Source organism: Clarias gariepinus, chromosome 13 (assembly GCF_024256425.1).
Source record: "Clarias gariepinus isolate MV-2021 ecotype Netherlands chromosome 13, CGAR_prim_01v2, whole genome shotgun sequence".
Taxonomy (NCBI): Eukaryota; Metazoa; Chordata; class Actinopteri; order Siluriformes; family Clariidae; genus Clarias; species Clarias gariepinus.
The window spans coordinates 417,529-444,276 of record NC_071112.1 but is presented as its reverse complement, the minus strand read 5'-3'; the positions used below and the strand labels follow the sequence as shown (position 1 = coordinate 444,276).

At 42.5% G+C, this 26,748-nt stretch overlaps 2 protein-coding genes across 2 annotated transcripts in view; one reads left to right on the top strand and one right to left on the bottom strand.

Annotated features, from left to right (window-relative positions):
- trappc12 (trafficking protein particle complex subunit 12) overlaps positions 1-9,715 on the bottom strand; it is a 34,249-nt gene extending 24,534 nt beyond the window's left edge. The window contains exons 1-3 of the mRNA XM_053509622.1: positions 9,630-9,715; positions 5,771-6,985; positions 5,169-5,285 (exon numbers count right to left, since the gene is read on the bottom strand). Coding sequence (XP_053365597.1) covers positions 5,169-5,285; positions 5,771-6,976 — 1,323 coding nt within the window. The 5' untranslated portion in view covers positions 6,977-6,985; positions 9,630-9,715. The remainder of the gene's footprint in view (positions 1-5,168; positions 5,286-5,770; positions 6,986-9,629) is intronic.
- A 71-nt stretch (positions 9,716-9,786) lies between these two features.
- Positions 9,787-26,748, top strand: part of eipr1 (EARP complex and GARP complex interacting protein 1) — a 37,014-nt gene continuing 20,052 nt past the window's right edge. The window contains exons 1-5 of the mRNA XM_053509756.1: positions 9,787-10,100; positions 11,158-11,241; positions 16,066-16,198; positions 19,840-19,996; positions 26,479-26,578. Coding sequence (XP_053365731.1) covers positions 10,059-10,100; positions 11,158-11,241; positions 16,066-16,198; positions 19,840-19,996; positions 26,479-26,578 — 516 coding nt within the window. The 5' untranslated portion in view covers positions 9,787-10,058. The remainder of the gene's footprint in view (positions 10,101-11,157; positions 11,242-16,065; positions 16,199-19,839; positions 19,997-26,478; positions 26,579-26,748) is intronic.

Below are 26,748 nucleotides of genomic sequence, written 5' to 3'. Positions count from 1 at the left end.
CTCTCACACACACACACACACACCTCTCTCTTAAAAGCATATTTCTCCAGGCATCATACAGACACAAAATGTGCTTTTTTTGCTTCACTGGACTAACGGAAAGTCTTTCTATGTTTTCTTGTGGACAGAGGTGGTACTGCATCATGATGCAGCATGGAGGAATATTATTTCACTTAAAGTTGTTATTTATAATAGACCACTACCCCAGACGAAATATTGTAACACATATTCTTTACTTCTAATTATTCCAGTAAAAAATAACTAGACTGATCAGTTTAGAGCTTGTTTGTTTATGAAGAAAATCTTAACATTTCATTCAGTCACCTTCAGATTCGATTACATTTATTGGCCAACGCCTTTATCCAGAGAGACTTAGGTTTTATCTCATTATACATCTGAGCAGGTGAGGGTTAAGGGCCTCGCTCAGGAGCAACTTGGTGGTGGCGGACATTGAACCTGTGACCACATTCAAATTAAATTAAAATCACATACACAGTCACTTTCCTTCACCATGCGACTTCACCAAGTGTTTAAGTGATCTTCGCTCATGATTGTTTTATTAATGACCTCATCACTTCCACAGAGTTGACAGTTTGACTTCATCCCTCCAGGGTTTAATAATGTGTTGAAAGGTTCTTAAACCGATTCCAGTAATTTCAAATTCCCCTTCTAAAACGTCAGTGTATAATACGGTTTCACTCTTCTGGGAAGACATTCCACTAGAGTTTGCAGCAGAGCTGAGGGAATGTGTGTTTATTTAGCCACAAGAGCTTTAGTGATGTCAGGCAGGCACGGGTATCGAGTGTGTCGGTAACTGTATAGCTAGTAATCAACAAATACTTTAAATAGTAATTTCTAAATTAGATAGTTGGAAGACATTCTAAAAATGAAAGACTTTAATCAGTTTAGTAAAGTAGTGAGATCATTGGAAGTTAATTGGATCCCTGTTCATTACAACAGGGATCGTCACATCCAGTTTATGGGAGTTCCTTTTTTATCTTCTTTTCGATGATCTCCAGGAAAAATGGTGTTTGTCATCAGTTCCAACCTCCATCTCTGTACGGATCGCTCTCTGTGTTTCAGCACATGTGAACCACGGGTTAACTGCAAAGTTCAACCACCAGAATGCAAAATAAAATATTCCTCCTGCTGTGTACTGCGCTGTATTCAGACCTCAATCTTGAGTGCGAAACTCATACTTATTTTGCACTCACACAAATACTTTTACTCGTAAATTCTCTCTCGTACATACACGCATTGCATTTTCGCTTGTTAAAACTCTTGGTTGCCAGATCACATTGACAAAACCCCTGAAAAAAACAGCCCAAAGAACATTACTACTAGAACTCATACTGTAGCCCATTTATAAACACCGCCCCCAAGAAAGCAATTGTACCTTTTGCATAAATAAAACAGTATAATAATTGTATAATAATAAAAAAATAAAAAAATCTAGACATAGTGGACAAAAGTTAGGTAAATTGGTTTAATCACAAAAGAAATTCTATATTGGTTTGACAGAGTCAAATCAGAGCACCAATAACTTAGAGTATACGTAATGGTACGGCGTGCGTCTGTGATGGGCGTGTGTCCAAATCTATTATCATTTCTTGCTCACTCCGTAGGCTCCATCCCCTTCTGCAGATATGCAAAGGGACGGGCCCGCCTATTTGGGCCAGCTGGCAATAATTAACGTTAATAGGATCTCGGGCTTGCTCCGCATCATAAAAGCAAGATATGGAGTTTAGTTCGGGGTCCGGGAAGAACGTAAAGAGATGTGTGGTGCAGTAGGAGAGAGTGGCAAGCGATCAGGGCGATATGACGCGCCCTGGAGACTTGAAGCGCGAAACTAAAGAGGAGCCAGAAATTCTGTCTTTTGATCTCTGCGCTGAGAACAGCACGGAAAAGAACTGCGCGAGCTTCCGCTGCAACTTCATTCCTGCGCCAAGCGCGCCTTCACATCCCCGCCACCGAAGAGGAAAAGGCCACGAGGAGGACTGCGTTAAGGTTCCCGATCCCAGCTGGGAAAGCCGTGCATCCGACGGACGTCAGCGAGGACTACCGCCTAAGGCCGCGTCAAGAGAAAGCTGGAAGAGGCCAGGCCGGCCATCGTTAGCGGGAGAAGAACCATTGAGGGAGCACGCAGGAGCGCTGCCTCCACGTGCTCTATTCTGCCACTCCGTCCACCGCCACCTTATGTCAGCCGTGTGCCCTCATGCCAGCTAGGCACTGCCTCGGACCTGCACGTGCACATTCTTTCCTTCCCCTTTCTTTCCGTCCTCCCTCCTTTAATCCCAATTTTACTTAAATAATTTACCCTTTTTCCCGGCCTTAGCCACCACATCTTAAAAAAAGGTGGTCTAAAGTTTCCTCCCTCCCACAGAAGGGGCATGTTTTAGCTACGGTGGAGTTGATATGTGCTATGTGCCCATTTGTGCACAATCCTCCATTGTAGATCAGTTGTGTGCTTCTCCACAGGGAGTTTGTACAGAGACCCCAGCTGCCTCATGAGGAAGAGCCCGGTGCCAGCGGATCCGACCACCTCGACTCCTTCACCCCGGCCAGAGAGCTCTGATGGGTGACCTTCACACTGACTGTGTATAGGGCTCTCTTGATGGCGTTTTTAAAGTCTGAAGATGGAAAGAGAGGAAAAGGGTTGCTAGAGCCCCATTCCCCTCCAGAGCCCTGTTCCAAAGCCTCCTTAAACTCTGGAGGCAGCGCTAGAATCTACCTCTTTCAACATTCCCCGCAGCAGTCAATGAGACTGGATTTTTGCTTCCTCCCCAAATGTAGTTGTAGGTTTCCATGCTTCACCAGTACTCAAGCTAAGTTCAGTTCAGCCTTTAGTTGATGTAGGTTCCTTGATGTCAGGATTTCTGCTGAAATCAGTGGGTTGTTGAATATCAGCTCTTGATTTACACAGTAGCATGGCTGGTCCCCTGTTCTGCTGATTCTCAAAAGTAAAGACCACGCATTTAAAACTGTCCGATAAAACCTTGTTGTCTTTGATGTGTTGATCTCATTTAAGTCCATTATGACAAATGTCTGTCGTATTTTAAAAGCTAGACTTTTTGAAGTAGTAGACATGCTGTGTAGGTCCTTGTGGTCTATTTTTTCATAAAGTCCTGTATCGGCAGGTAAAGCCTTCCTGTATCGGCAGGTAAAGGACTGGTGCCCGTGTCCAGTGTTGCCTGTTCCAGAACAAGTCCACTATCCTTTTCTGAATCTCTCTGACTGCTGTTTCTGGTGGTTCAAGGGCTGTGAACCTGTGCCACAGCATTGAGGCATCCAAGTTGTTGGCGACCAGCACCCTTCCCCTGTAAGACAGCTGGGACAGGACCCAGGTCCATTTTGACAACTTTGCACTTACCTTCCCAGTATTTTTTGCAAGTATTTTTCGTCCCCTAGGTAGATTCCCAGGTATTTCTGTTCTTTTCTTGTATCCCTGTTCTTCCTCATTGCAAGTTCTCTGGAAGTTTGGGAAATTGTTTTCCCTGCCACTGACCTACAATAAAACTTTCACATTTGCCCAAATTGACACGTGAGGAAGACACAGCCTGATACATTTTAAAGCTATTGAAGAGGACCTGAATGTCCTCTTGTTTAATAAAACCTGAATGTCCTCTTGCTAATAAAAACCAGTATATCATCTGCATAAGCTGATGCAACTCCTATGTCTGGTATGCCACATTCTGTTTCCCTTTATGTTTCTTTAGTTGGTATAAAAGAGGTTCAATAGCCTGACAGTGGGCACCCTTGTCTGATCCCTTGTTGTATTTTAAAAGGACACCTAACTCCTCCCCCAACTTTAAGCATGATACAAGCATCTGTGTATAAAAGCTTGATCCATGCTATGAACCTTGTTTTAATCCCAAATGCATTTAATGTATAAAAGAGATTGGTGTGGTCCACTCACACCAATCTCGAATCGAATGCTTTTTCTTGGTCTATAGATAAAAAACCCCAGGTCATAAGAATTGATTTTACACAGTTCTATCATATCACAGTAACAGTACAGTAAAACATTGTCCATTATTGTGCGTCCAGGTATACAATAGGTCTCACTTGTGTGTATTATTGTGCCTCTGTATTCCTTTAGTCTGTTTGACAAACACTTTAATAGTATTTTGTATTCTGTGTATTTTAAAACACCCAAGTCCCCCTTTTTAGGAAGCAGAGCCCGTGTGCAGCTTGTCGGTAATTTGCTATTGTTTATAGACCAGTTAAAACCTTGTTTAAAACTGCTCTCAATGTTTCCCAGAACTGTTTGTAAAATCGGCTGGGAGTCCATCAATGGGAGTCCATCATCCAGTGGATGCTAGCTGCTGTACTGAAGTACTACCAGTTCCTAAATTTGGATGTCCGTGTCTAATGCTTTCTTTTGTTCTTCCTTTAGCTTTGGTAGGAAGTTTGTTAGTTTCTCTCTGCATTGCGGATCAGTGGCCTCCTCATGGTATAGTTCTTTGTAAAAGTCTATTGCAATTTTTCTCATTTCTTCACGAGATGTGGTTGTGGTGCCATTAGGACTTTTTAAGTACAGCATTTGGTTGTTTCGTCATGTTTTCCATTCCAGGTTAAAGAAGTAGAAGGTTGGGGCATAAATGTCTTTGATGTTGGAGATTTGTGATCTGATGAGGTCCTTTTGCCTGCTCATGTAAATAAGAGCTCAGTGCCATCTTTTTTGTTTTTAAGGAGTTTCTTTTTTCCTTAAAATTTTTTGCAAGTATTTAATTTTCTAGGTTTTTTTTATCTCCCGCTCTAATTCTTCAACTGCACTTTTTTTAATTGCATTGTATGTATTGTGTATTGCTGGCAAAAAAAATTAATTTGTGCTTTTCCAACCTCCCACCATGTCCCTAAAGATGTGAATTCCCCTTTCAATCCTCTCCATTCTTCCCAAAAGATTAAGAAACAGAAAATTTGATCTTGGAGCATTTTAGGTTAAAACACCAGTAAGATTGAGGTTTTGTTTTGTCAGACAATATAAACTCTATTGTGGCCATGTTGTGGTCAGAAACCCGCTGAATGAATAATACTCTGTAAGACTTTAAACCTAGGTTGGGGAGATTCTTGCCTGTAAAGGTACTGTAGCTCTTCTTTGATCATCCTGAATATTACCTGCAAGATGTGCCACTTTTCCACAGAAACGAACAGGAAGTGTAACTTACGATCAGCTGCTTGAGACCCAGGAAGTTCTGCTCCACAGAGTTAGCTGTGAGAACCTGCCTCTTGGTCGCTGCCTGGTCGCCAAGGAAACGCAGCATCAGGTCCTTTACTGCATCACCCTGCAACATTTGGAGTGTAAGCTTTTTCACCTCTTGCTTTTCTCACTCTCTCACACACACCTCACAGTTCATTTCAATTATAATAAAAAAAAAGTGACTGTGGCAGCAAAAGCATCTCTGGAACGTGACAATCTTTGGTTAAAAAGCTGGAAATAAACAGAACTACATGGGTTAAATTCCTAACAATCTATTACACAAGATTATTAGTGGGCTTAATAACACAGCAGTGCTGAATTCTCTTATCTGATTGGTCAGAAGGTTTGCTCCAACAGGAGCTCTGGCAGTTATACCTGCTGCAAAACACACAAAAATATCGACGGCCTTAATATAAGGCATTTCAGTTTCTATAGTAACGGCTCGATCATCAGGAGATTGAAACACAGGCCTACATGTTGACTTGGTGACGCTTTCTGAAAGAGAACATTAAAAAAAAAAAAGTGCCATCCCGCGGGAATCATCAGACTAGCACAAGCCAAGTCACTTACCTGGAGATTGTCGAACTTGAGTCCGGGCATGGACAGCTTGTCCCTGTCGACGTGCACAGGGTTGACCTGCTGCGTAGCTACAGAGATCAGCACTCTCCGTGTCTCCTCAGAGGGAAGCCAGGCGTCGTGGCGTCTGTCCACCTCACTCATACTCAAAGCGCTCGCAAACGGATCATCGCTGCCTGAGAACACCGCCTGTAGCTTGGTGATGTTCATCGCGGGCTCTGCAGGCCCCGTCCCGGGTCTCGCTGTGCTTTCGTGGGGAGCGGGACCGAAGTAAGTCCCTGCGGTGCCTCCGTCTGGAAGTAGGCCGCCCGAGGACAGCTGGCGCTCACGAGGGGCCGGGGACGTCGGAGACTCTGCGTTTGGGTTGCTGACCGAAATAAAAGACGAGGACGTGGTGAAGGAGTCAAAGAAGTCCGAGGCAGGGTTAACAGTGCCGTTATCGGTGAAGAATTTACTGAGGCTGGGACTGGGCTGAGACACCAGGGGAGCTAGTTTACTGGGAGTTTCATTATGGCCTGTTGTAAAGCTCGGGGATTTGACCAAAGTGGGCTGAAATCCATCAGGCACCAGCGACTGGGCTTTATTCTGCACCCCTTGGCTGAAAATCGTGCACACTGGAATAGGCTCGTCCTTAATCACAGGATTGGCGTCTTCCAGCTCTGTGGCTTTAGCTTTGGGGGTGCCTGGAGTGTGTGTCATGGCTGTAACATCGTCCTCTGTGCCGTCCCCATGACTGTCCTCTGTCTTCTCTTTCTCAACTAAAGCTGGAGGTGTCTCAGGTTCAACAGCAACATCAGGTGTGGTCTGTTCACTTCCAGCCTCTGTCTTTTCCTCTTTCACTTTGTCCTCCTCGGGCTCTTTGGAGTTAAGAGACTCCTTGTCATCTGTGTGCTCCAACAGACAGTCGATGGGGACGTCCTCCTCCTCGCTATTGGGAGAATCAGAGATCATGACGCTCTCCATCATCTGATCATTCAGCTTATCCGTGACGCTCCCGGAAGCGGCGCTGTCGTCCTGAGGAGAGACGAACGCTTCCACGTCCAGGTCAATGGTCTCCTCCTGGAAGAGAGCGTCTGCAACGGTGGGAAGGCCGCTCATATCGGCGGCGTCTGAGGAAGCACGGGCTGCGTTTACGTCGTCCTCTATTCCTGCGAGATCTAGAGTGGAAGGCCTTTGAGCTGCGTCCTCAGCACTGTCCATGTCTCTCGCCTGCCATTCAGACACACAGTGGGTGTGAAATACGAGCAGCATTATAGATAGTTAAAGTCACAGCAGTGTAACAAAGTGACTTTGTTACAACATGATGCATACAGACATGATGCATACAGACAAAACATTAGGAGTATTTTTAGTCTGTACAAAACCTTGCACACTTCATTATTTTAATTGTCATCATTTATCCTTAATTATTTTTACACTCAGATCTCCACTGCAGCAGGCATACAAATTTCATTAGAGATCCAATTATGAACCGCGATTCTTTGGTGTGCTGATTCACATAGCTCACACTGATTCCAAAACCAATTTTATAAAAACTATCTTTACATTTATAATAGAGATGAACTAGGCGATTAGTCAGTGACCAGAATCGGTTTGTTTTCTGTTTGATTCTCCGCGACCAGCGATCAGCTGATCAGCCTCAGATATAAACCATTCTGTACTGAGCGCAGAAGCTTCTGAGTGACGCAACAGAAACGAGTTTTTTTAATGGTGTTACATTATCAAAAATCACACACTATAAAAGCCTATTTTCACCAAACTCTGTGAGCAAATTAGTCTCAACCTTTGGTGGTGATTGAGGTGGTAAACGCCGCTGTTTCTTTATAACCCTACTGGTGACGTTCCCTGAACTAGTCACACATTTTATCCCATGTGGTAGGAGTGAATTGTTTGCTGAGTTTGTTTAGAAATAATAATTACGGCAGATGACAGTAAAAGACCTGGGCGTGATATTAGACAGCAACTTGTCTTTTGAAAATCATATTTCCAATATCACAAAAACAGCCTTTTTCCATCTTAGAAATATTGCCAAACTTAGGAGTATCCTATCCGTATCTGATGCAGAAAAGCTAGTTCATGCATTCATGACCTCCAGACTGGACTATTGTAATGCATTACTAGGTGGTTGTCCTGCATCCTCAATAAACAAGCTACAGTTAGTCCAAAATGCAGCCGCCAGGGTTCTCACTAGATCCAGAAAATATGATCATATAACACCTATATTATCATCCCTGCACTGGCTACCTGTTCAATTTAGAATTAATTACAAAATAGTACTACTTACATACAAGGCTTTAAATGGTTTAGCTCCCTCATACCTAACCAGTCTTCTGATACGCTATAATCCGCCACGCTCCTTAAGATCACAAAACTCCGGACTTCTGGTAATTCCCAGAATTTTAAAATCTACAAAAGGGGGCAGGGCATTTTCATATTTGCCTCCAAAGCTTTGGAATAGCCTTCCAGACACTGTTCGGGGAGCAGACACGGTTTCCCAATTCAAAAGTAGGCTCAAGACGCATCTCTTTAATCTGGCATACGCGTAACTCATCCCATAACCTCATACTCCATTACACTTATCCTGAATGGCAACTACGCTAATTCTCTCCATCTTTTCTGTATTTTTCTACCCATCCTGAGACATCTGGAGATTGTGCCAGCTTCAGTAGACAAAGGCCAACCCTGCGAGGTTTCTAAAGCATCTTGAGAAGGACCTGCTCCAGCTAGATTCTGCTTTATGATGGCTGGAGCTACACATCCTGCTCCTGTGCTTCCAGTGATCTGACCCCATCTGCCCTCTGCACCTACTGCTGAACTGAATCTACACAACTTCTGATATATTGAACTTTCACCTGCACAACACACTTGATGTTATTTCTATCTGTTATCACCCAGATGAGGATGGGTTCCCTGTTGAGTCTGGTTCCTCTCAAGGTTTCTTCCTATTGCCATCTCAGGGAGTTTTTCCTTGCCACTGTCGCCGTCACCCTTGGCTTGCTCATCAGAGACATTTCATTCATCATCCATTCATTTAATTATTATCTAGACACATTTTTCTCACACATACACACTTCCAAATATTTTCTTTTCTTTTCTTTCTTAAAAAAAAAAAAAAAAAAAAAAAATATTTCATTTTTTTTTGTGAAGCTGCTTTGGGACAATGACCATTGTTAAAAGCGCTATATAAATAAAATTGAATTGAATTGAATTGAATGACAGAGATACACGCTGCTCAGTGACAGTGTAGCTTTTTGTTTAAATGAATTCGAAGTTAAATGTTACCTCATGTTAGTTAGTAGTGTGTAAATGCTGCGCTTGTGTTTTAAGTGAGACAACTAATTTAATAAGGAATGGGCTACGTTTAATTAATTGATTAGTTCAGGCATGAATAACGTTAAGGTATAAAACTTTCAAGCTACAGCAATAAAAAAAAAAAGATCAAGGTTTTAAAATTGGGGGGGGGGGGGGGGATTGTAATATAAAATCGGGTCATTTATAAAATCGTGATACTTATAGAATCGGTACCGAGATATCGTAATAATATCGTATCGGAAGGTGACTGTTGATTCCTGTCACTACATTTCACTGTACAGAGATAAACACTGATGACGAAGTAAACTTTTATAATAACTCGAGCTTTACTGAAGCCCAGGAGCTGTGAGAGCTGCTGTTATTCTCCACAGAGTTAGCACAAAGCTAACCAGCAGGCTAGCTACACAACAGCACAACGCTTATCTCATTAAAGCGATTTTTCTTCCTCTTAAAACAGACCAAATAGTTAAAAGCCTTTATATTACTGCAGAGCTCTAACTCTAAAGGTGAAAATTTAACATTTATAAAATAAAACTCTTACCTCAGCGGCTAGCTGTCACTACCCAAACCCACGCACACTGCGCATGCGCTCCGCTACCGCGCATGTCAACAAGGCACACAGGAAACCGGAGTACAACGGCGCATGCGCCAAGTCACCACAGAGAACAGTTTTTACGGCATCCGAGAAGGATCAAACCGCATCCCGGAGAGTAGGTCGGTATTCCCGAAAGAGTTACGAAGCGCAGAGTGAAAACATTCGCCGTAAACAGCGGGGAGATACGCAAAGTTGTTCCTGCGCTATTTACGGACTTGTTTTCCATAACGCGGAAATCCGTAGCACTGAAGACTGGATAGGAAGAGCAGGTTTAACCTGAGGGAGTTCTTTACTGTCGTACTGTAGAATCTGTAAGCAGTTTAAAGCGTGCTGTGTGTGTGTGTGTGTGTTCGTGTAGAGGGAGAGTTCGGGGAGATGGAGGACGACGCGCCGGTCATCTACGGCCTTGAGTTCCAGGTACAGGGTTTAACACTTTCTATCTGTTTATTCGGACTGCATGTCATTTATATGGACGTGTGTGTGTGTGTGTGTGTGTGTGTGTTTTCACCTGCCTGATCCATAAACCTGTGAGGGATGTTAATGAAGAAGCCGATGATGTCATGATGTTTATAGTGATGACGTCAGTGTGACTCAGGATGAAGAGCAGCATGTGGATGGAACAGTTCAGTTAAACACATGTCTGTATGTGTGTGTGTGTGTGTGTGTGTGTTTTATATGCAGGAATGTTACACACAGAACGAGTAACTAAAGTCAGGCCTTTATTTGGGGAGCAGACAGGGTCAAGGGTCGTGCTCACGGGCTCAACAGCGGCAACCTGGTGGAGCTGGGACTCGAACCGGCAACCTTCTAATCGATAATTCAGTGCTCTAACCCTCTGAGCGACCACTGCCCCAAGTGATCATTCCCTGACAGGGAAACATGGGCTCAAGGTTGAGTGTTCGATTCCCACCTCAGGTCTGCGTGCATGGAGTTTGCGTGTTCTCCCCGGCGTGATGGGTTTCCTCCCACAGCCCAAAGACATGCCGATTAAGCTAATTGGTGTTCTGTGTGTGTGTGTGTGTGTGTGTGTGTCCTGCATGGACTGGCGAGTACTCCATCCAGGGTGTACCCACCCCACCCTCTGTCCCACATTCCCTGTAAATCATAAGCGGTATAAAGAGTGATTGAAGCTGCTTTGGGACAATGACCATTGTTAAAAGCGCTATATAAATAAAATTGAATTGAATTGATTAAATATTATATACATATTTAAGTCCTGTGCACCCAAAAGTGTTAAATACTTTATTTTTATACACACCTTTTTTTTTTTGATCATATAAAATCGTATAGCTGCTGTTGCTGTTTGATCTGTGGAACTTCTCAACTGTTTGTGTATTGATTTATGTGGCATACAAACACTAAGAATATATCTTTTTTTTACTGTCCATATGTGATCATGTCTATCTGTGTGTTTTTTATTCTCTCCATGATTAACCCCTGACTGCTGCACTCGTCCTCTCTGGTTGTGGATTAGTGCCGAGCTTTGACCGCTCAGACGGCTGAGACCGACGCTATAAGATTTCTGGTCGGGACGCAGTCCTTTAAATTTGATAATCAGGTAAGATAATCTGGATTGTGTCCTTGAAAATGTATTTGACAGCTGATCTGTTTTAAAGGCCATTTTTCCCCGATTACAATTTAAATCTGAGCTTAAAGTTTCCTCCAGAAAATACTTTTTAAAGTTTTCATTTTTGCTGTTTATTTATCTCGCTTTAACGAAAGTGTTTTAATTTTATCCTTACTTATCTCCTTCATTACAAATGTGACTGAAGGACATGCAGTAAAAGGTCACAGATTCCTATAAACCTTGAAAAGTTGCTGTTCTCATTTATCATCTTTACAATAAACTCCAGTATCTCAAAATATTAGAATATTCCCTAAGTTCACTCAAACAGAATTTAAATTAGAGAAAGGTCCAGCTTTTGTAAAGTCTGTTGATTTTGAAACTCAGTACTCGCTCAGAGCTCCTTCAGCATGAATTTCTGCCTCAGTGCGGGCGTGGCATGGAGGTGATCAGTCTGAGGTGCTGCTGAGGCGTTACTGAAGACCAGGTTGCTTTAATATCAGCCTTCAGCTCGTCTGTATTGTTGTCTCTGTGTTCCGCGTCTTCCGCTTGACAATAACCCAGAGATATTGGAGCCAAACTTTGGACATCACTTCTTGTCTCAGCAGAAATGTTCAGCTCTTTGTACAGGAAGTTCCTACAGAACTGAGGGCAGTCGAGAGATTTTAATATTTAAATGCACAGATATTATAACGTATCTGTCTCCTGACTGAGATGTGAAACAACAAAACATTTTTAGAGCAGTAGAGAATCAACTTCTGCAAATTGACTTGCTTACTGAACGATTCTACATGAAATGTATTTTTAAAAGAGGCTTTTCCCGTGCAGAAATTAAAATCAATTAACTGCTCAGCACTCCGGTGTTTGTTGGATTGATGAAGCGGAAAAAAAAATTAAAGGTTTAAAAAAAAAAATAATAAAAAAATCCCTTCACTTTGTTCTCCCTCTGATCTCATCCCTAAATCCCTCAGCTCGCGTCCAGGCGTTCCATCATATCTCGCCTCGGGTTCAGAGAGCAGCACTCTCAATCTCATTTACCTGCTAGTGCCAATTACAGCTCTCCTGTGGACGCATTCATCTCTAAAGCTTTTGGAAAAGCCGAAAAATGCCGACCTGAGGGTGCATGTGTGTGTGTGTGAGTGTGTGTGTGTGCCCGCGTGCGTGCGCATGAGAGAGAGAGAGAGAGAACATGCTTTCATGTCTGAGTCTGTAAGAGCGAGGCAGAGGAGAAGTGATGTTGGGTGTGTGTGTGTGTGTGTGTGTGTGTGTGAGTGTGTTGTACAGATTGACCCCATGCTGTTGCCTTTATATTGCATTTAAATAAACAATTTTTAGATATTTTTTTTTAACAATAATCCTGAACACTTGTGAAAAACACACACAGGTGTATAAAGTACATCACGATCTTCCTGTTAAGTGACTTAAACACACAACCTACTGAATGTTTAAATACACCCGCAGTCAGAAAGATTTAATCACAGTTATAGAGACGAGTCTTTTTGCCATTTCTGTGTGTTACTGTCTGATATCTGTCCCAGTCCTGTCCTCTCTCTACTGAATATCTGTTAGGAATCATCAGGACATAAACACTCACAGGAACAATCCGAATTAAGTCTCTTTTCAGCTGACTTGTGTGTCTTTATGTTCATCCTTAAGTGCCTTATTCAGTTTAAATAGTGCTGATGATGTGGCTCTACTGAATGTCTGGCTTTTAAAAAAGTTAGAATAATTGTGGAAAAGTATATATTTTTTATTGAATTCAAAAAGGAAAAAAATTTTCAAGCTTTCATGATTCCAGCTTCCAGCTCAGCACTGTGGCCTCGCACCTCCAGTTCGAACCTGGGTTTGATTACTGAAGACCAGATTGCTTTAACAGCAGCCTTCAGCTCGTCTGTATTGTTGTCTCTTTGTTCCTCGTCTTCCTCTTGACAATAACCCAGAGATATTGGAGCCAAACTTTAAACTTTGATCATTACTTCTTGTCTCAGCCGAGACGTTCAGCTCTTTGTACAGGAAGTTCCTCAGGCGGCTCATCTGTAATCCAGGTTAATTATAAGCCTTCAATTTGATCACACAGACTTGGACACCGTTAGTGGCCCTAATGCTTCCTCAGCACGCTATTCCCACTCTCCGCCTCCTGTGACGTCCACTCACGACTTCCTGAGCTTCATATTTTGAAGGCTGTCATTAGTCTATTATAGTTAATCTCGTCTTCCTGCGTTTTTCTCCAGCCTGGCGCTCTGCACGAAGCCGTGTTTCTGCCGTGTGCTTTTCTAAAGAGCCCTTACTGAGAGGAGTCAAAGTGGAGGCCTGTTTTACACCTGAGCCCATTTCGCCTCCTCCTCAGATAATTAATGTGGTGGAGACGGAGGCCCAAGTGGCCAAGAGCGATGACTCACTCTGCATCTCCGGCATAAAACTCTATAAATCATTCACAGACCTTCTACCTGAGCGCTGTTCATCGCCAGCTCCTATTATAAGACCTTCTTTGCCTCCAATTATCCTGTCCAGTCATTGGAATTTATTTGTATTGCTCGCCTCCATAAAATTATAACTTTGCTTAATAATTTTCCCTGATGCCTTTCAACCCAAGGTTAATGGTTTCTTTTCTGACTTCCAGCTGTCTAATCAGCAGCAATGCTCTCAAATGCTCTGGCTCGTGGACACGCGGTAGACACGCGGTAGACACGCGGTAGACACGCGGTAGACACGATGTAGACACGACGTAGACACTCAGACAGAGACAATTATTTTTCTCTCATAGTAAATAGAAAAACAGATCAGCTGTGGTCCTGGTGCTGTATGTTTTCATTAAAGATTTAGAAACATAATTATCGGATGCAAATCGTTTTTACATACCAGAGTGAAATGTTTATTGAGTGAGAGCAAAAGTCCCGCTTTGACTCGAACGCCCCTTGTATGATAGTTATTTCCGAGGCATCGTGTACTGTTTCATTATTTATTTATATATATTATTACCTACTTTGACTAAAAGCAGTAATGTTGGCACTTTATTAAGGAACCTAAAGTATATTTATACTTAACGGTTAACGGTTATGTTGATAATCAATAATCGATTCATCTGTTGATTACTGAAACGATTCATTAATTAATCAGATTACAGATACTCAATAGCTCTCATTTAGCGATCAGCCTTCAGGATTAGCTTGAGGTTGTTTTGTGCATGTGGTAACTAACAATCAGTATAATAAAGATGAATCGTTCATTAAAAATGTGTCTTTAATCAACTTTACTGATGAAAAAAATCTGCAACAAAGAAAAAGCAAAGCAGGAAACTGAGATACTGAGGGGCGGAGTCAAGTCAAGTGAAGTGTGAAGGGCCCGAGGGTGAGGTAGGAGGGAAGAGAGGAGAATGTGGCTAATTAGTGTGTGTGTGTGTGTGTGTGTGTGTGTGTGTGTGTGTGTGAGAGAGAGAGAGAGAATTTAACCCTAAACCTTCATTGTGAAGAACTGGAAATAAACCCAGACTCCCAGTAACACACAGTCGGTTTTGATCCACGTTCTCTCCGGGTGTGACTCCGCTCCCACTAACCCGACTCTCGCGTCCTTTACATTGTGGCCACGCCCCCTCCAGCATAAAAAAAGCCCTTCCCTCTGATAGTGTGCGTTGTTAAGAGTGAAATGTTCACACACTGAGGAGTCCCACACCATCGCACTAGAACACATGCCCCTCCCGGTGCCAAACACCTACTGTACACGGCAGAGCGCTCACGGCTCGCGCGACATTCGATCGCCATGACGTCATGAACGAATCGCCGATTCAGCGTGTTGTCAACTAATTTGATTATTGATTTTAGTGAATAACGTTGATGACGGTACCCTACTGTATCTATATTATGAGTCTGGTACGAGCTGTGTATTGAAAAATAAAATTATTAAAGTGTCACGGTATGTCCAAACACATTAAACAATCACCCACGTGTACGTATTGTGTTTAATGCAATTCATTTAAACGTGTTGTTTTTTCGTATTTATTCACTGTTCTGGCCCTACTTTTTATTTGCACTTTTTCTCTTTGCTGCTGTAACATGAAAATTTGGGACGAATAAAGGAACATCTCATCTCATCTCATCTCATCTCATCTCACATTATATTATATTATATTATATTATATTATATTATATTATATTACTCAGTGTAAGAGATTCAGTTTTTAAACAGTGCAATGTTTTTTTCCGTGTGTTTTTTCACTCATTATTATAACATTTATTCATACATTTCATTTAAGTATTCTGAATAAAACACTGTTAATAAAACTGTTCCAAGGTTTCTGTCCTCGATCTAACAGAAGTCATATGAAAGTGTGTGTTTCAGATCCTATAGATCAGTGATAGCATGTGTGACATTAAAGAATGGTTTTGCTAAGCAGGACTATCAGTGAAACACTTATTATGAAAAATAAATAAAAAATCATAAAAAAGGAAAAATGCTTCGTGCAAAAGCGTCTGATGGTTTTCATAACGTTTCTAAAACCGAACGTGTTCAAAAGGAGCGTTTAACAGCCACAAAGCTGAAATGGAAAAGCTGAAAAGATAAGTATCGGGGTGTGTGTGTGTGTGTGTGTGTGTGTGTGTGTGTGTAAGGATAAAAATCTAAAATATCTTCAGTGCTTAAGCTTTGAATTACTGTCACATTAAAGCAAATGTCCCAGAGTCTCTCTCTCTCTCTCTCTCTCTCTCTCTCTCTCTCTCTCTCTCTCTCTCACACACACACACATACACACACACACACACACACACTGTATATCTTTACATTAGTGTTGTTCTCATTTCCATTTGCCTTTCTTGTGCCTGGCAGATCCACATCATTGACTTTGATGATGAGAACAATATCATTAATAAGAACGTTCTCCTGCACCACGCCGGTGAGATCTGGCACATCGGCTCCAGTCCTGCTGACAGCGGAGTGCTGACCACGTGTTATAACAAGAGTGAGTCAATCCCTCTGCCCTTCTCCACTCCTCTCTCTATCTCGGTCACTCCATCTGTCTTCTCCGTGTCTCCACAGTCACTCTCTCGGATGTTTGGTTTGGATGTAAATGAAATGTGCACAGTTTCCCCTTCACACACTTATTCAAGAACAACATCCATTCAGAGGCGCTGCAGTAACTCATTCTCACCTGGTTAGACCGAGATCAAGTGCAAAAATTCTGACAATCATCAACAGGGTACAACTAGGGAACATCTTCTGAGCTTTGTCTCTCACTGTCATGTCTCTGGGTTAAACACACACACACACAGTGTCCCACATGGTCTCTCATCCAGGACGTGTTTGATTTCTGCATCTTTACTTGTGCTGTAACAGTGTATAAGGTTTCTGATTATTGTGTGAACTTTGACGTGTAGCTTTGCCCATTAAACCGCCCCCTCCTTGCCCTTCCTGATTCCTTATATGGTAACACTTCCTGTAGTTCGTGTCTAGACGAATAGACGCACAAATAACTCGTGTCTGCTGGAATTCTTTTGTCTGAGTGGAAAATGCGAATGAGTTTCCTATCTCCTGTCTGTCTCCGAGTTCTAGTTATACGGGATGTACGTGCCACAGGTCACCTGACCAAAGGGCTTAAATACGCTTTAATTCCATTTTAAACTTAATACTCTAAACCACAATCTAAATTACCTTTGGGAAATTGGACACCATCAAGGGAGAAAGTTCACTCAGTACGCCGGAGCCGTGATCGGACTGTCTGTCTGATTCACGGCTGAAACACCGGCCTCCCGGGAACTCCTTTAATAGTGTTTCCAAACATGTGTACGTGTCTTGGACGAGGTCAGGACTGTAAGGGAGGCGTGGCTATAACTCCCAGCCGAGTTCCTGTAGTTCTACATGTCGGCGATGCTGGCGATTTTTAAGGATCAGAAGATGTTCCACTCCCTGAATGTTTAGAATAGAAATGAAACTTGACAGTATGATTGTCTGAATCAAACGATCCAAATTAAATATGATCTAAATAATGTTTATTGCAGATAATGATGAGAGATTTCAGTGTTTTAATATCATTGGTATTTGGTAGTTTGCAGTCCTGGACGTGTTTCAGTTTGTCTCTAAAATGTTGTCCATCAGCACACACACACACACACACACACACACACACACACAGAGCGGCGACAGTGTACCAGCAGTGTCACTAGCGCAGTGTCCCAGACTCCCGGGCTCGTGCTCTAACAGACGCAGTGGTAATGGAACATGTCATATTTTGGCACTCCCAGCTCTCCTCTCTCACCACAAGGCAATTAAAAGAATTAAATGAACACACAACCGATTGGAAAAGGAAAATGTAATTAAATCCTGAGTTTATATGACTGGCGCCTGTGGCCTTGACTGGTCTGTGACAGTCTGAAGAAAACACACTGAGTTTATTCTACGAAAAAAAAAAATAGAGAGGATTTGATTAGATTTTTTTATTTATTTTTTGTATTCTTTCCTCGCTCTTGATCGTGATGAGGCAGATGCACGAGAAGTCATAACCGAGTTCAAAAGAAGAATATAATTAGTGTGACACACGGCCTGACGGAGCATCAGGAGTTAAAGGCTGCCGAGATCACACTCCCACTTCACCGTGCACTACGCTCTGTGTGTGTGTGTGTGTGTGTGTGTGTGTGTGTGTGATACACTAATATAATATTATATACAGTTATAATGACACTGTGTTCATAAGTGCAGCATCAGGAATAATATAATAAACATTAACACATTATATTATATTATATTATATTATATTATATTATATTATATTATATTATATTATATTATATTATATTATATTATGGAAATTTAAATTTGTATAATATTTCTGGGTTGAGTCTAAGACTTTCTTTTTTGCTGATATGAAAAGAAATCCCACTGTAACCATGGCAACACTGTAGGAGATGAGATCTTCTGTGTTGTACTGACGGTGTGTGACGGTGTGTGAGCATCGGTGTCGTTACAGTGTGTGTGTGGTGCATGGGCACGGCGATGCTGACACAGTGTAAGGTGCCTGAATGTTGCTATGGTAACAGAGTGTCATGTGCACTAGCACTGCTGTAGATACAGCGCATAAGCATGCATGAGCGTTGCCATGGTTACAGTGTCTAAAGTGCATAAGAACTGAAATTCTTATACGGTGTGATACGTGTGACCTTCGCTATAGTTACTGTAGCGTAATGACCGTGGGCGTTGCTATGGTTACAGTGCGTAAGCTCCTTGAGAACTGCGATTGTTACGGGGTGACACCTGCATGAGCGTTGCTATGGTTACAGTGTTACACTTTTATCCTCTTACAAGCAGGTTCTCGGATGTTTTAATTATTAATTACTGCCCTACCATTATTGCTAATATTGACATTTCTGTACATGTAGCCGTTAAACTGTCCCTCTTTTATTTCCTCTTTTGTTTATTTTTTTGTGTTTATCGTCCCCGTCTGTCCCCTCATTACATCACGTTTATACCTGAGTGATACACAAAGTCAACGATAAACACTTAAACCTTGTAAACACCGCACACTGTTTCACTGATTTAAATAAATCCACACCAGGTAAACGGTAGATTTAAGTTATATTGTTCTTGTCAGTTTAATCCAGTATTATGGCCGTAACTCTTAGATTCTTCCCAGCATCCTCAGCGTCATGACGGGTGTGTTTATTTCCGCGATCTGATTGGTTAATCAAGTAGAAAAAGACAGTTAAAGAAAGGTCTTGATGTCATAGATGTTTTTTTTTTTTTTTTTGTAAAAGCTGAACGTTGAAATTGATTTGCTCTATAACTTAAAGCCTTGCTCTATAACTATAATATAAAACTATAATAACTTTAATAACAGTATCCTGCGTGGACCCAGTGGTCAGTGTGTACAGAGTGTTTGTGTAACAGTGAGTGGTTAATGTAATGTAATGTAATGTAATGCCTCTGTAGTATCACATGACTGTACAGTTCATCATACTGTGTTAATTAGCAGACTTGGTTTTACCATTTTCTTTTTTCCCCTCCTTGTGAGCGCCTTGGAGTTAATTGCACAGATAATTGCAGAGCCAGGCTGTAGGCTTTGATTGATTGTTTTTCATTTAGCTATTCCTATTTTCACTCTCAGAAAGGAACTGAGACCAGAAGACTGTTTTCCCTTTTTTTCTTTTGTTTTTTTCAGTTTGGCATGTACAGTATGGGTAGCACTAAGGTACAGAATTGTGCTTATTTGTTAAATTCAAGATAAAATCTGTTTCTCTTTTGAAATGCGGTGCACGAGGCAGAAACGCTTGTGTGTGTGTGTGTGTGTGTGTGTGTGTGTGTGTGGCGGCATACGCCTCTAGAGGCAGCATAAGACAGGAAAGACCCTCATTTATCATTATCCAGCACTGAAACAAGACCACACACACACACACACACACACACACACACACACGCACAGAGGTCACGGTGTGAACATGCACAGGTTTGTGTTGTTTTTTGACAGACACAATATTATACATGTATGTAAAGAAATGTTTGGGGGGGGGGGGGTGTTCTATATGTGACTGCATTCCTGAGTGAGATTATAAAATTGTGTTTCTAATGTAATGTTTTATGTGTGTGTGTGTGTGTGTGTGTGTGTGTGTTCAGTCTCAGACAGCCGTGTGTTAACGTGTGCGGCGGTGTGGAGGATGCCCCCGGAATGGGAATCAGGCAGCCACGATTCCCCCGACGATTCGGCTCACAGCCCACAGGCCCTGCAGCTCCTCTGTCACCTTGACAACGCGGCCCACGGCAACGTGGCCTGGTAAAACACACGCCATCGATTTCAACCCTACAGCAGGTTCTGGTGTCTCTCCTCACACTCGTTCACACGGCTCGCTCGCGCTGCTATCGGGAGTAATCTGCTCGAAACCCCTCACTCTCTCCCTCTCTCTCTCCCTCTCTCTCCTTCACTCTCTCTCTCTCTCTCTCTCTCTCCTTCACTCTCTCTCTCTCTCTCTCTCTCTCTCTCTCTCTCTCTCCTTCACTCTCTCTCTCTCTCTCTCTCTCTCTCTCTCTCCTTCACTCTCTCTCTCTCTCTCTCTCCTTCACTCTCTCTCTCTCTCTCTCCTTCACTCTCTCTCTCTCTCTCTCTTTCCCTCTCTCTCCTTCACTCTCTCTCTCTCTCTCTCTCTCTCTCTCTCTCCTTCACTCTCTCTCTCTCTCTCTCTCTCTCCTTCACTCACTCTCTCTCTCTCTCTCTTTCCCTCTCTCTCCTTCTCTCTCTCTCTCTCTCTCTCTCTCTCTCTCCTTCACTCTCCTTCACTCACTCTCTCCCTCTCTCTCTCTCCTTCACTTTCTTTCTCTCTCCTTCACTCTCTCGCTCTCTCTCTCCTTCACTCTCTCGCTCTCTTTCGTTTTTATTCTCATTCTCCAGCTTTCACCAGAACGCGTTTGTTCTTCACTACTCCCACCTTTTTTTCTTTACCATTTTTCCTTATCTGTCACTCTCTCTTCTCGTTCCTTACACACAAAAAAGAATTTTTTAAAATGTTGAACGGGCTTTTGCTGTTATTTCACCCGCCGGATGCCTGACCTACATACTCTTCGGCTTTAGTCTGTGTGTGTGTGTGTGTGTGTGTGTGTGTGTGTGTGTGTGTGTGCCTTTGTTTTTAGCAGCCCGCACTATATCATATGCCATCATTCACAAAAGAAGAATAAAAGCTTAAGTTTACATTTTTTAGCCTTGCTGAATGCCAGTCTCCTGCCGTCTCCCACTGGAGACTGGAGTTTGATGGAGCTCACACAGTAATAGAATTTTCATTATCACTAGAATAAAAGAGGCCCTTGTATTTCAAAGCCTCTGGTTTCAGCTAAAAAAACAATGAGCTCGAATCTCCTCGGCTCCGTCGTCCTGACCGTCCAAACGCTTGTGTGGGATATTTAGTGTAGTTTAGCAGTAGGTCTGAGTTAATGTGCTCTGATTGGCAGATTCTGATTTTTGACATTACTGATGAGCACTTTGTTATACACGAGTTCACACACACTCTTTGGTCATTATTTCTGTGGATGAGAACCTGTCTGTGTTTGGGATAATAATGTCTCATTGATTCCACCGGTCAGAGAGGCTTGTTTTGTTTTTACTAGAAATATATACATTACATTTACATTTAGGCATTTGGCAGACGCTCTTATCCAGAGCGACTTACATTTTTATCTCATTACACATCTGAGCAGTTGAGGGTTAAGGGCCTTGCTCAAGGGCCCAACAGTGACGACTTAGTGGTTGTGGGGTTTGAACCTGGGATCTTCCGAACCGTAGTCCAATGCCTTAACCACTGAGCTACCCCTGGCCCATATATATAATATATAATATAATATTAAACATAAATATAATAAAGAGTTCAGTGCTCAAGTCTTATTTATTCATATTAAATCAAATGATGTATATTATACTTAGAAATAGAAACAGATGTTTTACTGCTACAGGCTGCAAAGTGTCTAAAGATACAATTTAAAACCTTGATGTTTATGTAACAGTCTGAGCAGCGACCTCATCTCCCCTCTCGTCTGTTCCAACCCCTCATCACTCATCATCATCAGCAGTAACTAATCACCTCCTGATCATCTCTCATCATCTGCACCTGTTTCTCACTGTGTGGTTTAACAAACAAAAAACATTCCTCTGAAACTGATTAGGTAGAGGGACTGGGGTGGACATGATGAGAGACAAAAACGTCCTTCAGGAGGCCTGGAGAGATATTCCTATGTCCTCAACACTACATTAAACATACAAGAACATCTGAAGTCTTTGGAAGCAACATATTAAGGAATGAGCTTTGTGATTAAGTGATTAAGAGAAGTTTATGAGAGAGGAGTTTGTGTGTGATTCCCTGTCTAATTATATCTTTAAACATTACATCATCTTTAAACTCTCATCATGAAAGGCGATAAGGATAAAAAATGCATTGCATCTCGCTCCTCATGCTACGGTACATTCGATGGAAAAAATATAAATCATACAGTCCATGAGACGCCCCTGATTGGCTGGTGATGCTGTGATTGACAGGTAATAGAGAGTCTGTCATCTGTCCTACACAGAGACATCATCGAGATTCAGACTCACAAACTCCCTGCGACAGGGCGAGTTATTTACTGTCGTGTCACTCAGGAGCTCGAGGAACAAATATATATACAGAATATATCGTTTTATTTATTTTCTAAACAAAAATAGCAAAATAATAATAATAATAATAATAATTTGAGAAAATGACAGTATTATGTTTTTATTAATTTATATGGCGCCGCTCGCAGGATTATAGAGGAACAGCAACGTTTTACTTCTTTAAATACAAAGATATACACAGTACCAGTCAAAAGTTTGGACACCCCTTCGGATTCAATGTTTGTTGTTTAGTGAGGCCAAGTAACACAAACTGCTGTTTGTTTATTCAGTCCATCTGATCAGGATGAGATTCGGAGCGTCCAGGGCGTCCAGGGCGTGATCGTCCTCAGTCCTGGTGTTGAAACGCTCCTCTTACTCGAAGGACACGTCTCTCTCTGATGGTCTCTTAACACACAAAGTCTAATGTAGAGACAATAATGGAGTGTGAGCTGATATTATTAGACATTGAGAGAATGTTCTCCATTCTGCAAGAGGTGTGTGTGTGTGTGTGTGTGTGAGGTTGAATGGCCGCCTCTTGGCAGAGTGCAGAGCCGCCGCAGTGTTGGAGCCCTGGGGTGAAGATTGATGCTACTGGTGTCTGTCCTTGTATAAATCTCAAGGGCAGGAGGTGTGTGTGTGTCTGTGTGTGTGTCTGTGTGTGTGTCTGTGTGTGTGTCTGTGTGTGTGTCTGTGTGTGTGTCTGTGTGTGTGTGTGTGTGTGTGTGTGGGAAGTGGTGTTCATGTGATCTTGTTTTTATGCATGCTGTTATAAAGGCTCTCTGCACGTCTATGTATTTGATGAGGGGTTCACACTACCACTGTCTGTTTTAATGTTGACACACACACACACACACACACACGGCTTGACTCACAGCTGTAAGGCCAGGTGATTTTCCCAAATATATCAAACTTTAAAATAAATAAGTAAAAACCAAGCGGACAGAGTGTGAGGAGCAGAGAGCGTTTGTTCCACGACAGCCTGGTCTGGTTTTGAATCGAGTGCCCGCCTCATAATCAATGGCCATCGAGTGGCTCGTGGCCAATCAGGAGCTCGCAGGGGGCCAGGAGGAATTTTCAGACCTGAATTGTGACCGTGGTGAGAGACGGCGCAATCAGGAGTGCGATTTGCACTCGGAGCGAGCGGCTTCCAGATCAATGGGAGACCGAGGAGGAGCGCGTAGTAACGGCGTTATGTAGGTCAGTCAATACCGACTATAATGATAGAATAATCTCAGTGGGGAACGGCAGCCAGTCGATCCTTAAACACATCTTATATTGTGTGTGTTCTCTCTGAAGAGAAAAAGGACCTTGAATAACCCTTTTATTTTATTTTATTTTTCATGTAGGCATTTAATGCTGTAGTCGTCATCGTGCACATAATGAGACGATAATACTGAAATCACACGCGTTAGTATTCAGGCTTCAGCTTTAACTACACGCCTGCGTGCGACTCGTCCTGTTCATGACAATCATAGACTAGACGAGAATGATTATTGGAACCTTTTCCTGCTTCTGCTTTGTGTATTAACATTTTAGTCTGAACTGTTCTTTATTTTTTTTTTCTCCATTGCATTGACCATAAAATGGTTTGCTTTATTGGTCTGGACTTTATTCTACTGATGTTTTCAGGATTACTGGTACATATGTACCATATACTGCGTAATTTAGACACTTTTGAAAATGTCAGAAAAAGTCTAAGAACGCTGGATATTCTGAACGGAACTGGACAAAACATTCATACAAGTACAGAAATATCAATCAATCCATTATCTACACCACTTATCCTGTTATAAGGGGCCGATACCAGGGGACTCGGGGCACAAGACGGGTGACGAGCACACACACGGACACACGCAGTCATACACTCCAGAACGTGTCTGTGGACTGTGTGGTGAAACCGAAGAACGTGGAGAAAATCCACCAGAAATGGGGAGAACATGCAAGGGGGAAGGTCGGTGGTTCAAGCCCCAGTACCGCCAGGCTTCCCCTGTTGAGCCCCAGTACCGCCAGGCTTCCCCTGTTGAGCCCCAGTACCGGAAGGCCTTTAACCCACTCTGCTCCAGGGGGCGCTGTATCCTGGCTGACCCTGCGCTCTGACCCCAGGTACACTGGAATATGAGGACTAAAAACACTTCACTGTGCTGTAAGGTGCGTGTGGTAAACCTTGAATCATGAACCCACACCCCTGGAGATGCGAGGCATCGGTGCTAAAGACTAACACACCAGGCAACCTGAATACAGAAAACATTTCCTACTTAAATATGGATGTAACTGTAGGACTTAAGTTTAGATTTTACGATTGGTCTTGTTAGAACTGTGGAAGGATCAAATAAAAGTAAATAAATTAAGAGAAAAATAGGTTTTAAAATTTTTGATGCCATTAAGGTATACGTTTTAAGACTAGTTCTGTAACACACCAGCAGATGGCAGCACAAGGCTGCACACACAGTCACAGGGAACACCGCCCTTCATAAGTCAGCGTGCCAAAAGACGTGGCCCTGTGTACACCCGGAGCCGTGAGACTGGCGCTATTCAGATCATGTGCTTTACCACGTCCGCTATTTCATCAGCGAGTTAGAACAAAGAGCGAATGTGGAATTCAGGGTGACACCGGGCAAATCTGCCACAGAGACGTTCGACACGATTCAACTTGTTTACGTTGATGTTACAACGAGTCATTTGTGGTGTTTTGAGCAGCACACACGCTTTAGGAGTGGAAGAACATCGGTGCAAGAAGACAAGAGATCAGGAAGACCTTTGATGAGCTCAAGCCCCAGAAAATGACGAAATAATTCGGCAACTTGTGCGTGATGATCGCCGGAGAACAATCCATCAAAACACCGCTGCTTGTGGATGTGTGATGTGAGAATCGCCTGGACGGTTCCCTGTGGGATTTGAACTTGTGCCGTGTTGCTGCCGAGTTCGTCACCAGGATGCTGACCCAGAAGCAGAAGTCTTTTTCGAAATCTTTTCAAAATAACGAATTCGAGGTTTTAAGGCATCTGAGGGAGGGAGTACGGCGGAAGTGGCACGCCAATCTCAAAACAGTTTTTATACCCATGTGTATATATATGTGATAAAGTTACCCGAAGAAATCATATTCTCATATTTTCCAGCATTTGTATGTACGTGTGTGTGTTTGTGTGTGTTGTGTGTGTGTTCCTCTGTGAAAACATTTATGAGACAGCAGGGACAAAAAAGTGGAATGACACCAATTTTAATGTTTATTTATATGAATTAATTTCCTGTAAAACACCCATAAGATCCCCCCCCCCACAACAATCTGTAGCAAAAGTAAAGCCTTTTTTTTCCCAGGGTGCCAAAATATACGGGCCATTCTTTAATGCTGACTGGAAGATGGAGCTAGTCATAACTCGCTACGCTTTATAGCTCATCTGCATACAAAGTGGATTAGACAGGAATCGCAAAGTGGGTTAAAACGGAAATTTGAATATATTGAGGGCTTTTAAGGAAGCCATGAGGACTCTATTTACATATTCAAGGAGGCAAAGTCTCTGTTATTCAAGGTCAAATGTATGATGTTTTTTTTAATCCTACCTCTTTTAAGTTAATTTGCATGGGTCTCAGCAATAAGACGACCCGAAACTGCCAGGGAAAAGGACGAGTACTTTCTTTAAAAAAAGAAAAGAAAGAAAGAAAAATGTAATGAATAGAAATCTCAAAGTGAAATAATAAAAAGACCAAAAGTGTGTGATTGTTCCTCATCTGTCTTCGAGTGGGGGACGACAGTCGTGCCCACATTACTGACCAGCGGCTCTCTGTAGCTTGGGATCGTTGTGTCGTTTATATCATCAATAAAAGATCTTTTTCAGCCACTTGAGGTCCCAACTCACAAAACACACATTTAAATTAAAGATGCATAGAATCACAAGAGCGAATCTTTTTTTCACTTCTCATGACATCATTCTTCCCTTCATGTGGTCATGATGTTATTCAGCTCTAAACCCTGTGTGATTACGACATTGTGCTGTCCAACCAGTTGCACAGACTTTTACATTTATGTAAAAATACCTAATAAATGTCACGGGTCTTCGTGTGTTCTATGAACGTGTGGAGATGGCGTCTGGTCGTCAGGGTGCAGGTGGGTCGATCGGAGTTCTGACATCTTCTTTTCTCTGCAGCGTGCTGTGGGAGCCCATGGGCGATGGCAAGCGTGTGATCTCTCTGGCTGAAAGCCACATCCTGCTCTGGGACCTTCAGGAGAGCTCCACCAAGGCCACGGTGAGACAGCAGCTCTCTCATTATTTGATAATTGCCATATGAAACCCTGCTCTCTCACGCTGCAGCCCGAGTCTGTTCAACCTACAAGGTACTTGGGTCAGCGTCACTCTAATGAGAAATGAACAGAATACTGCACTGTGTTTAATCTGAATTCTGTGATTAGACTGGAT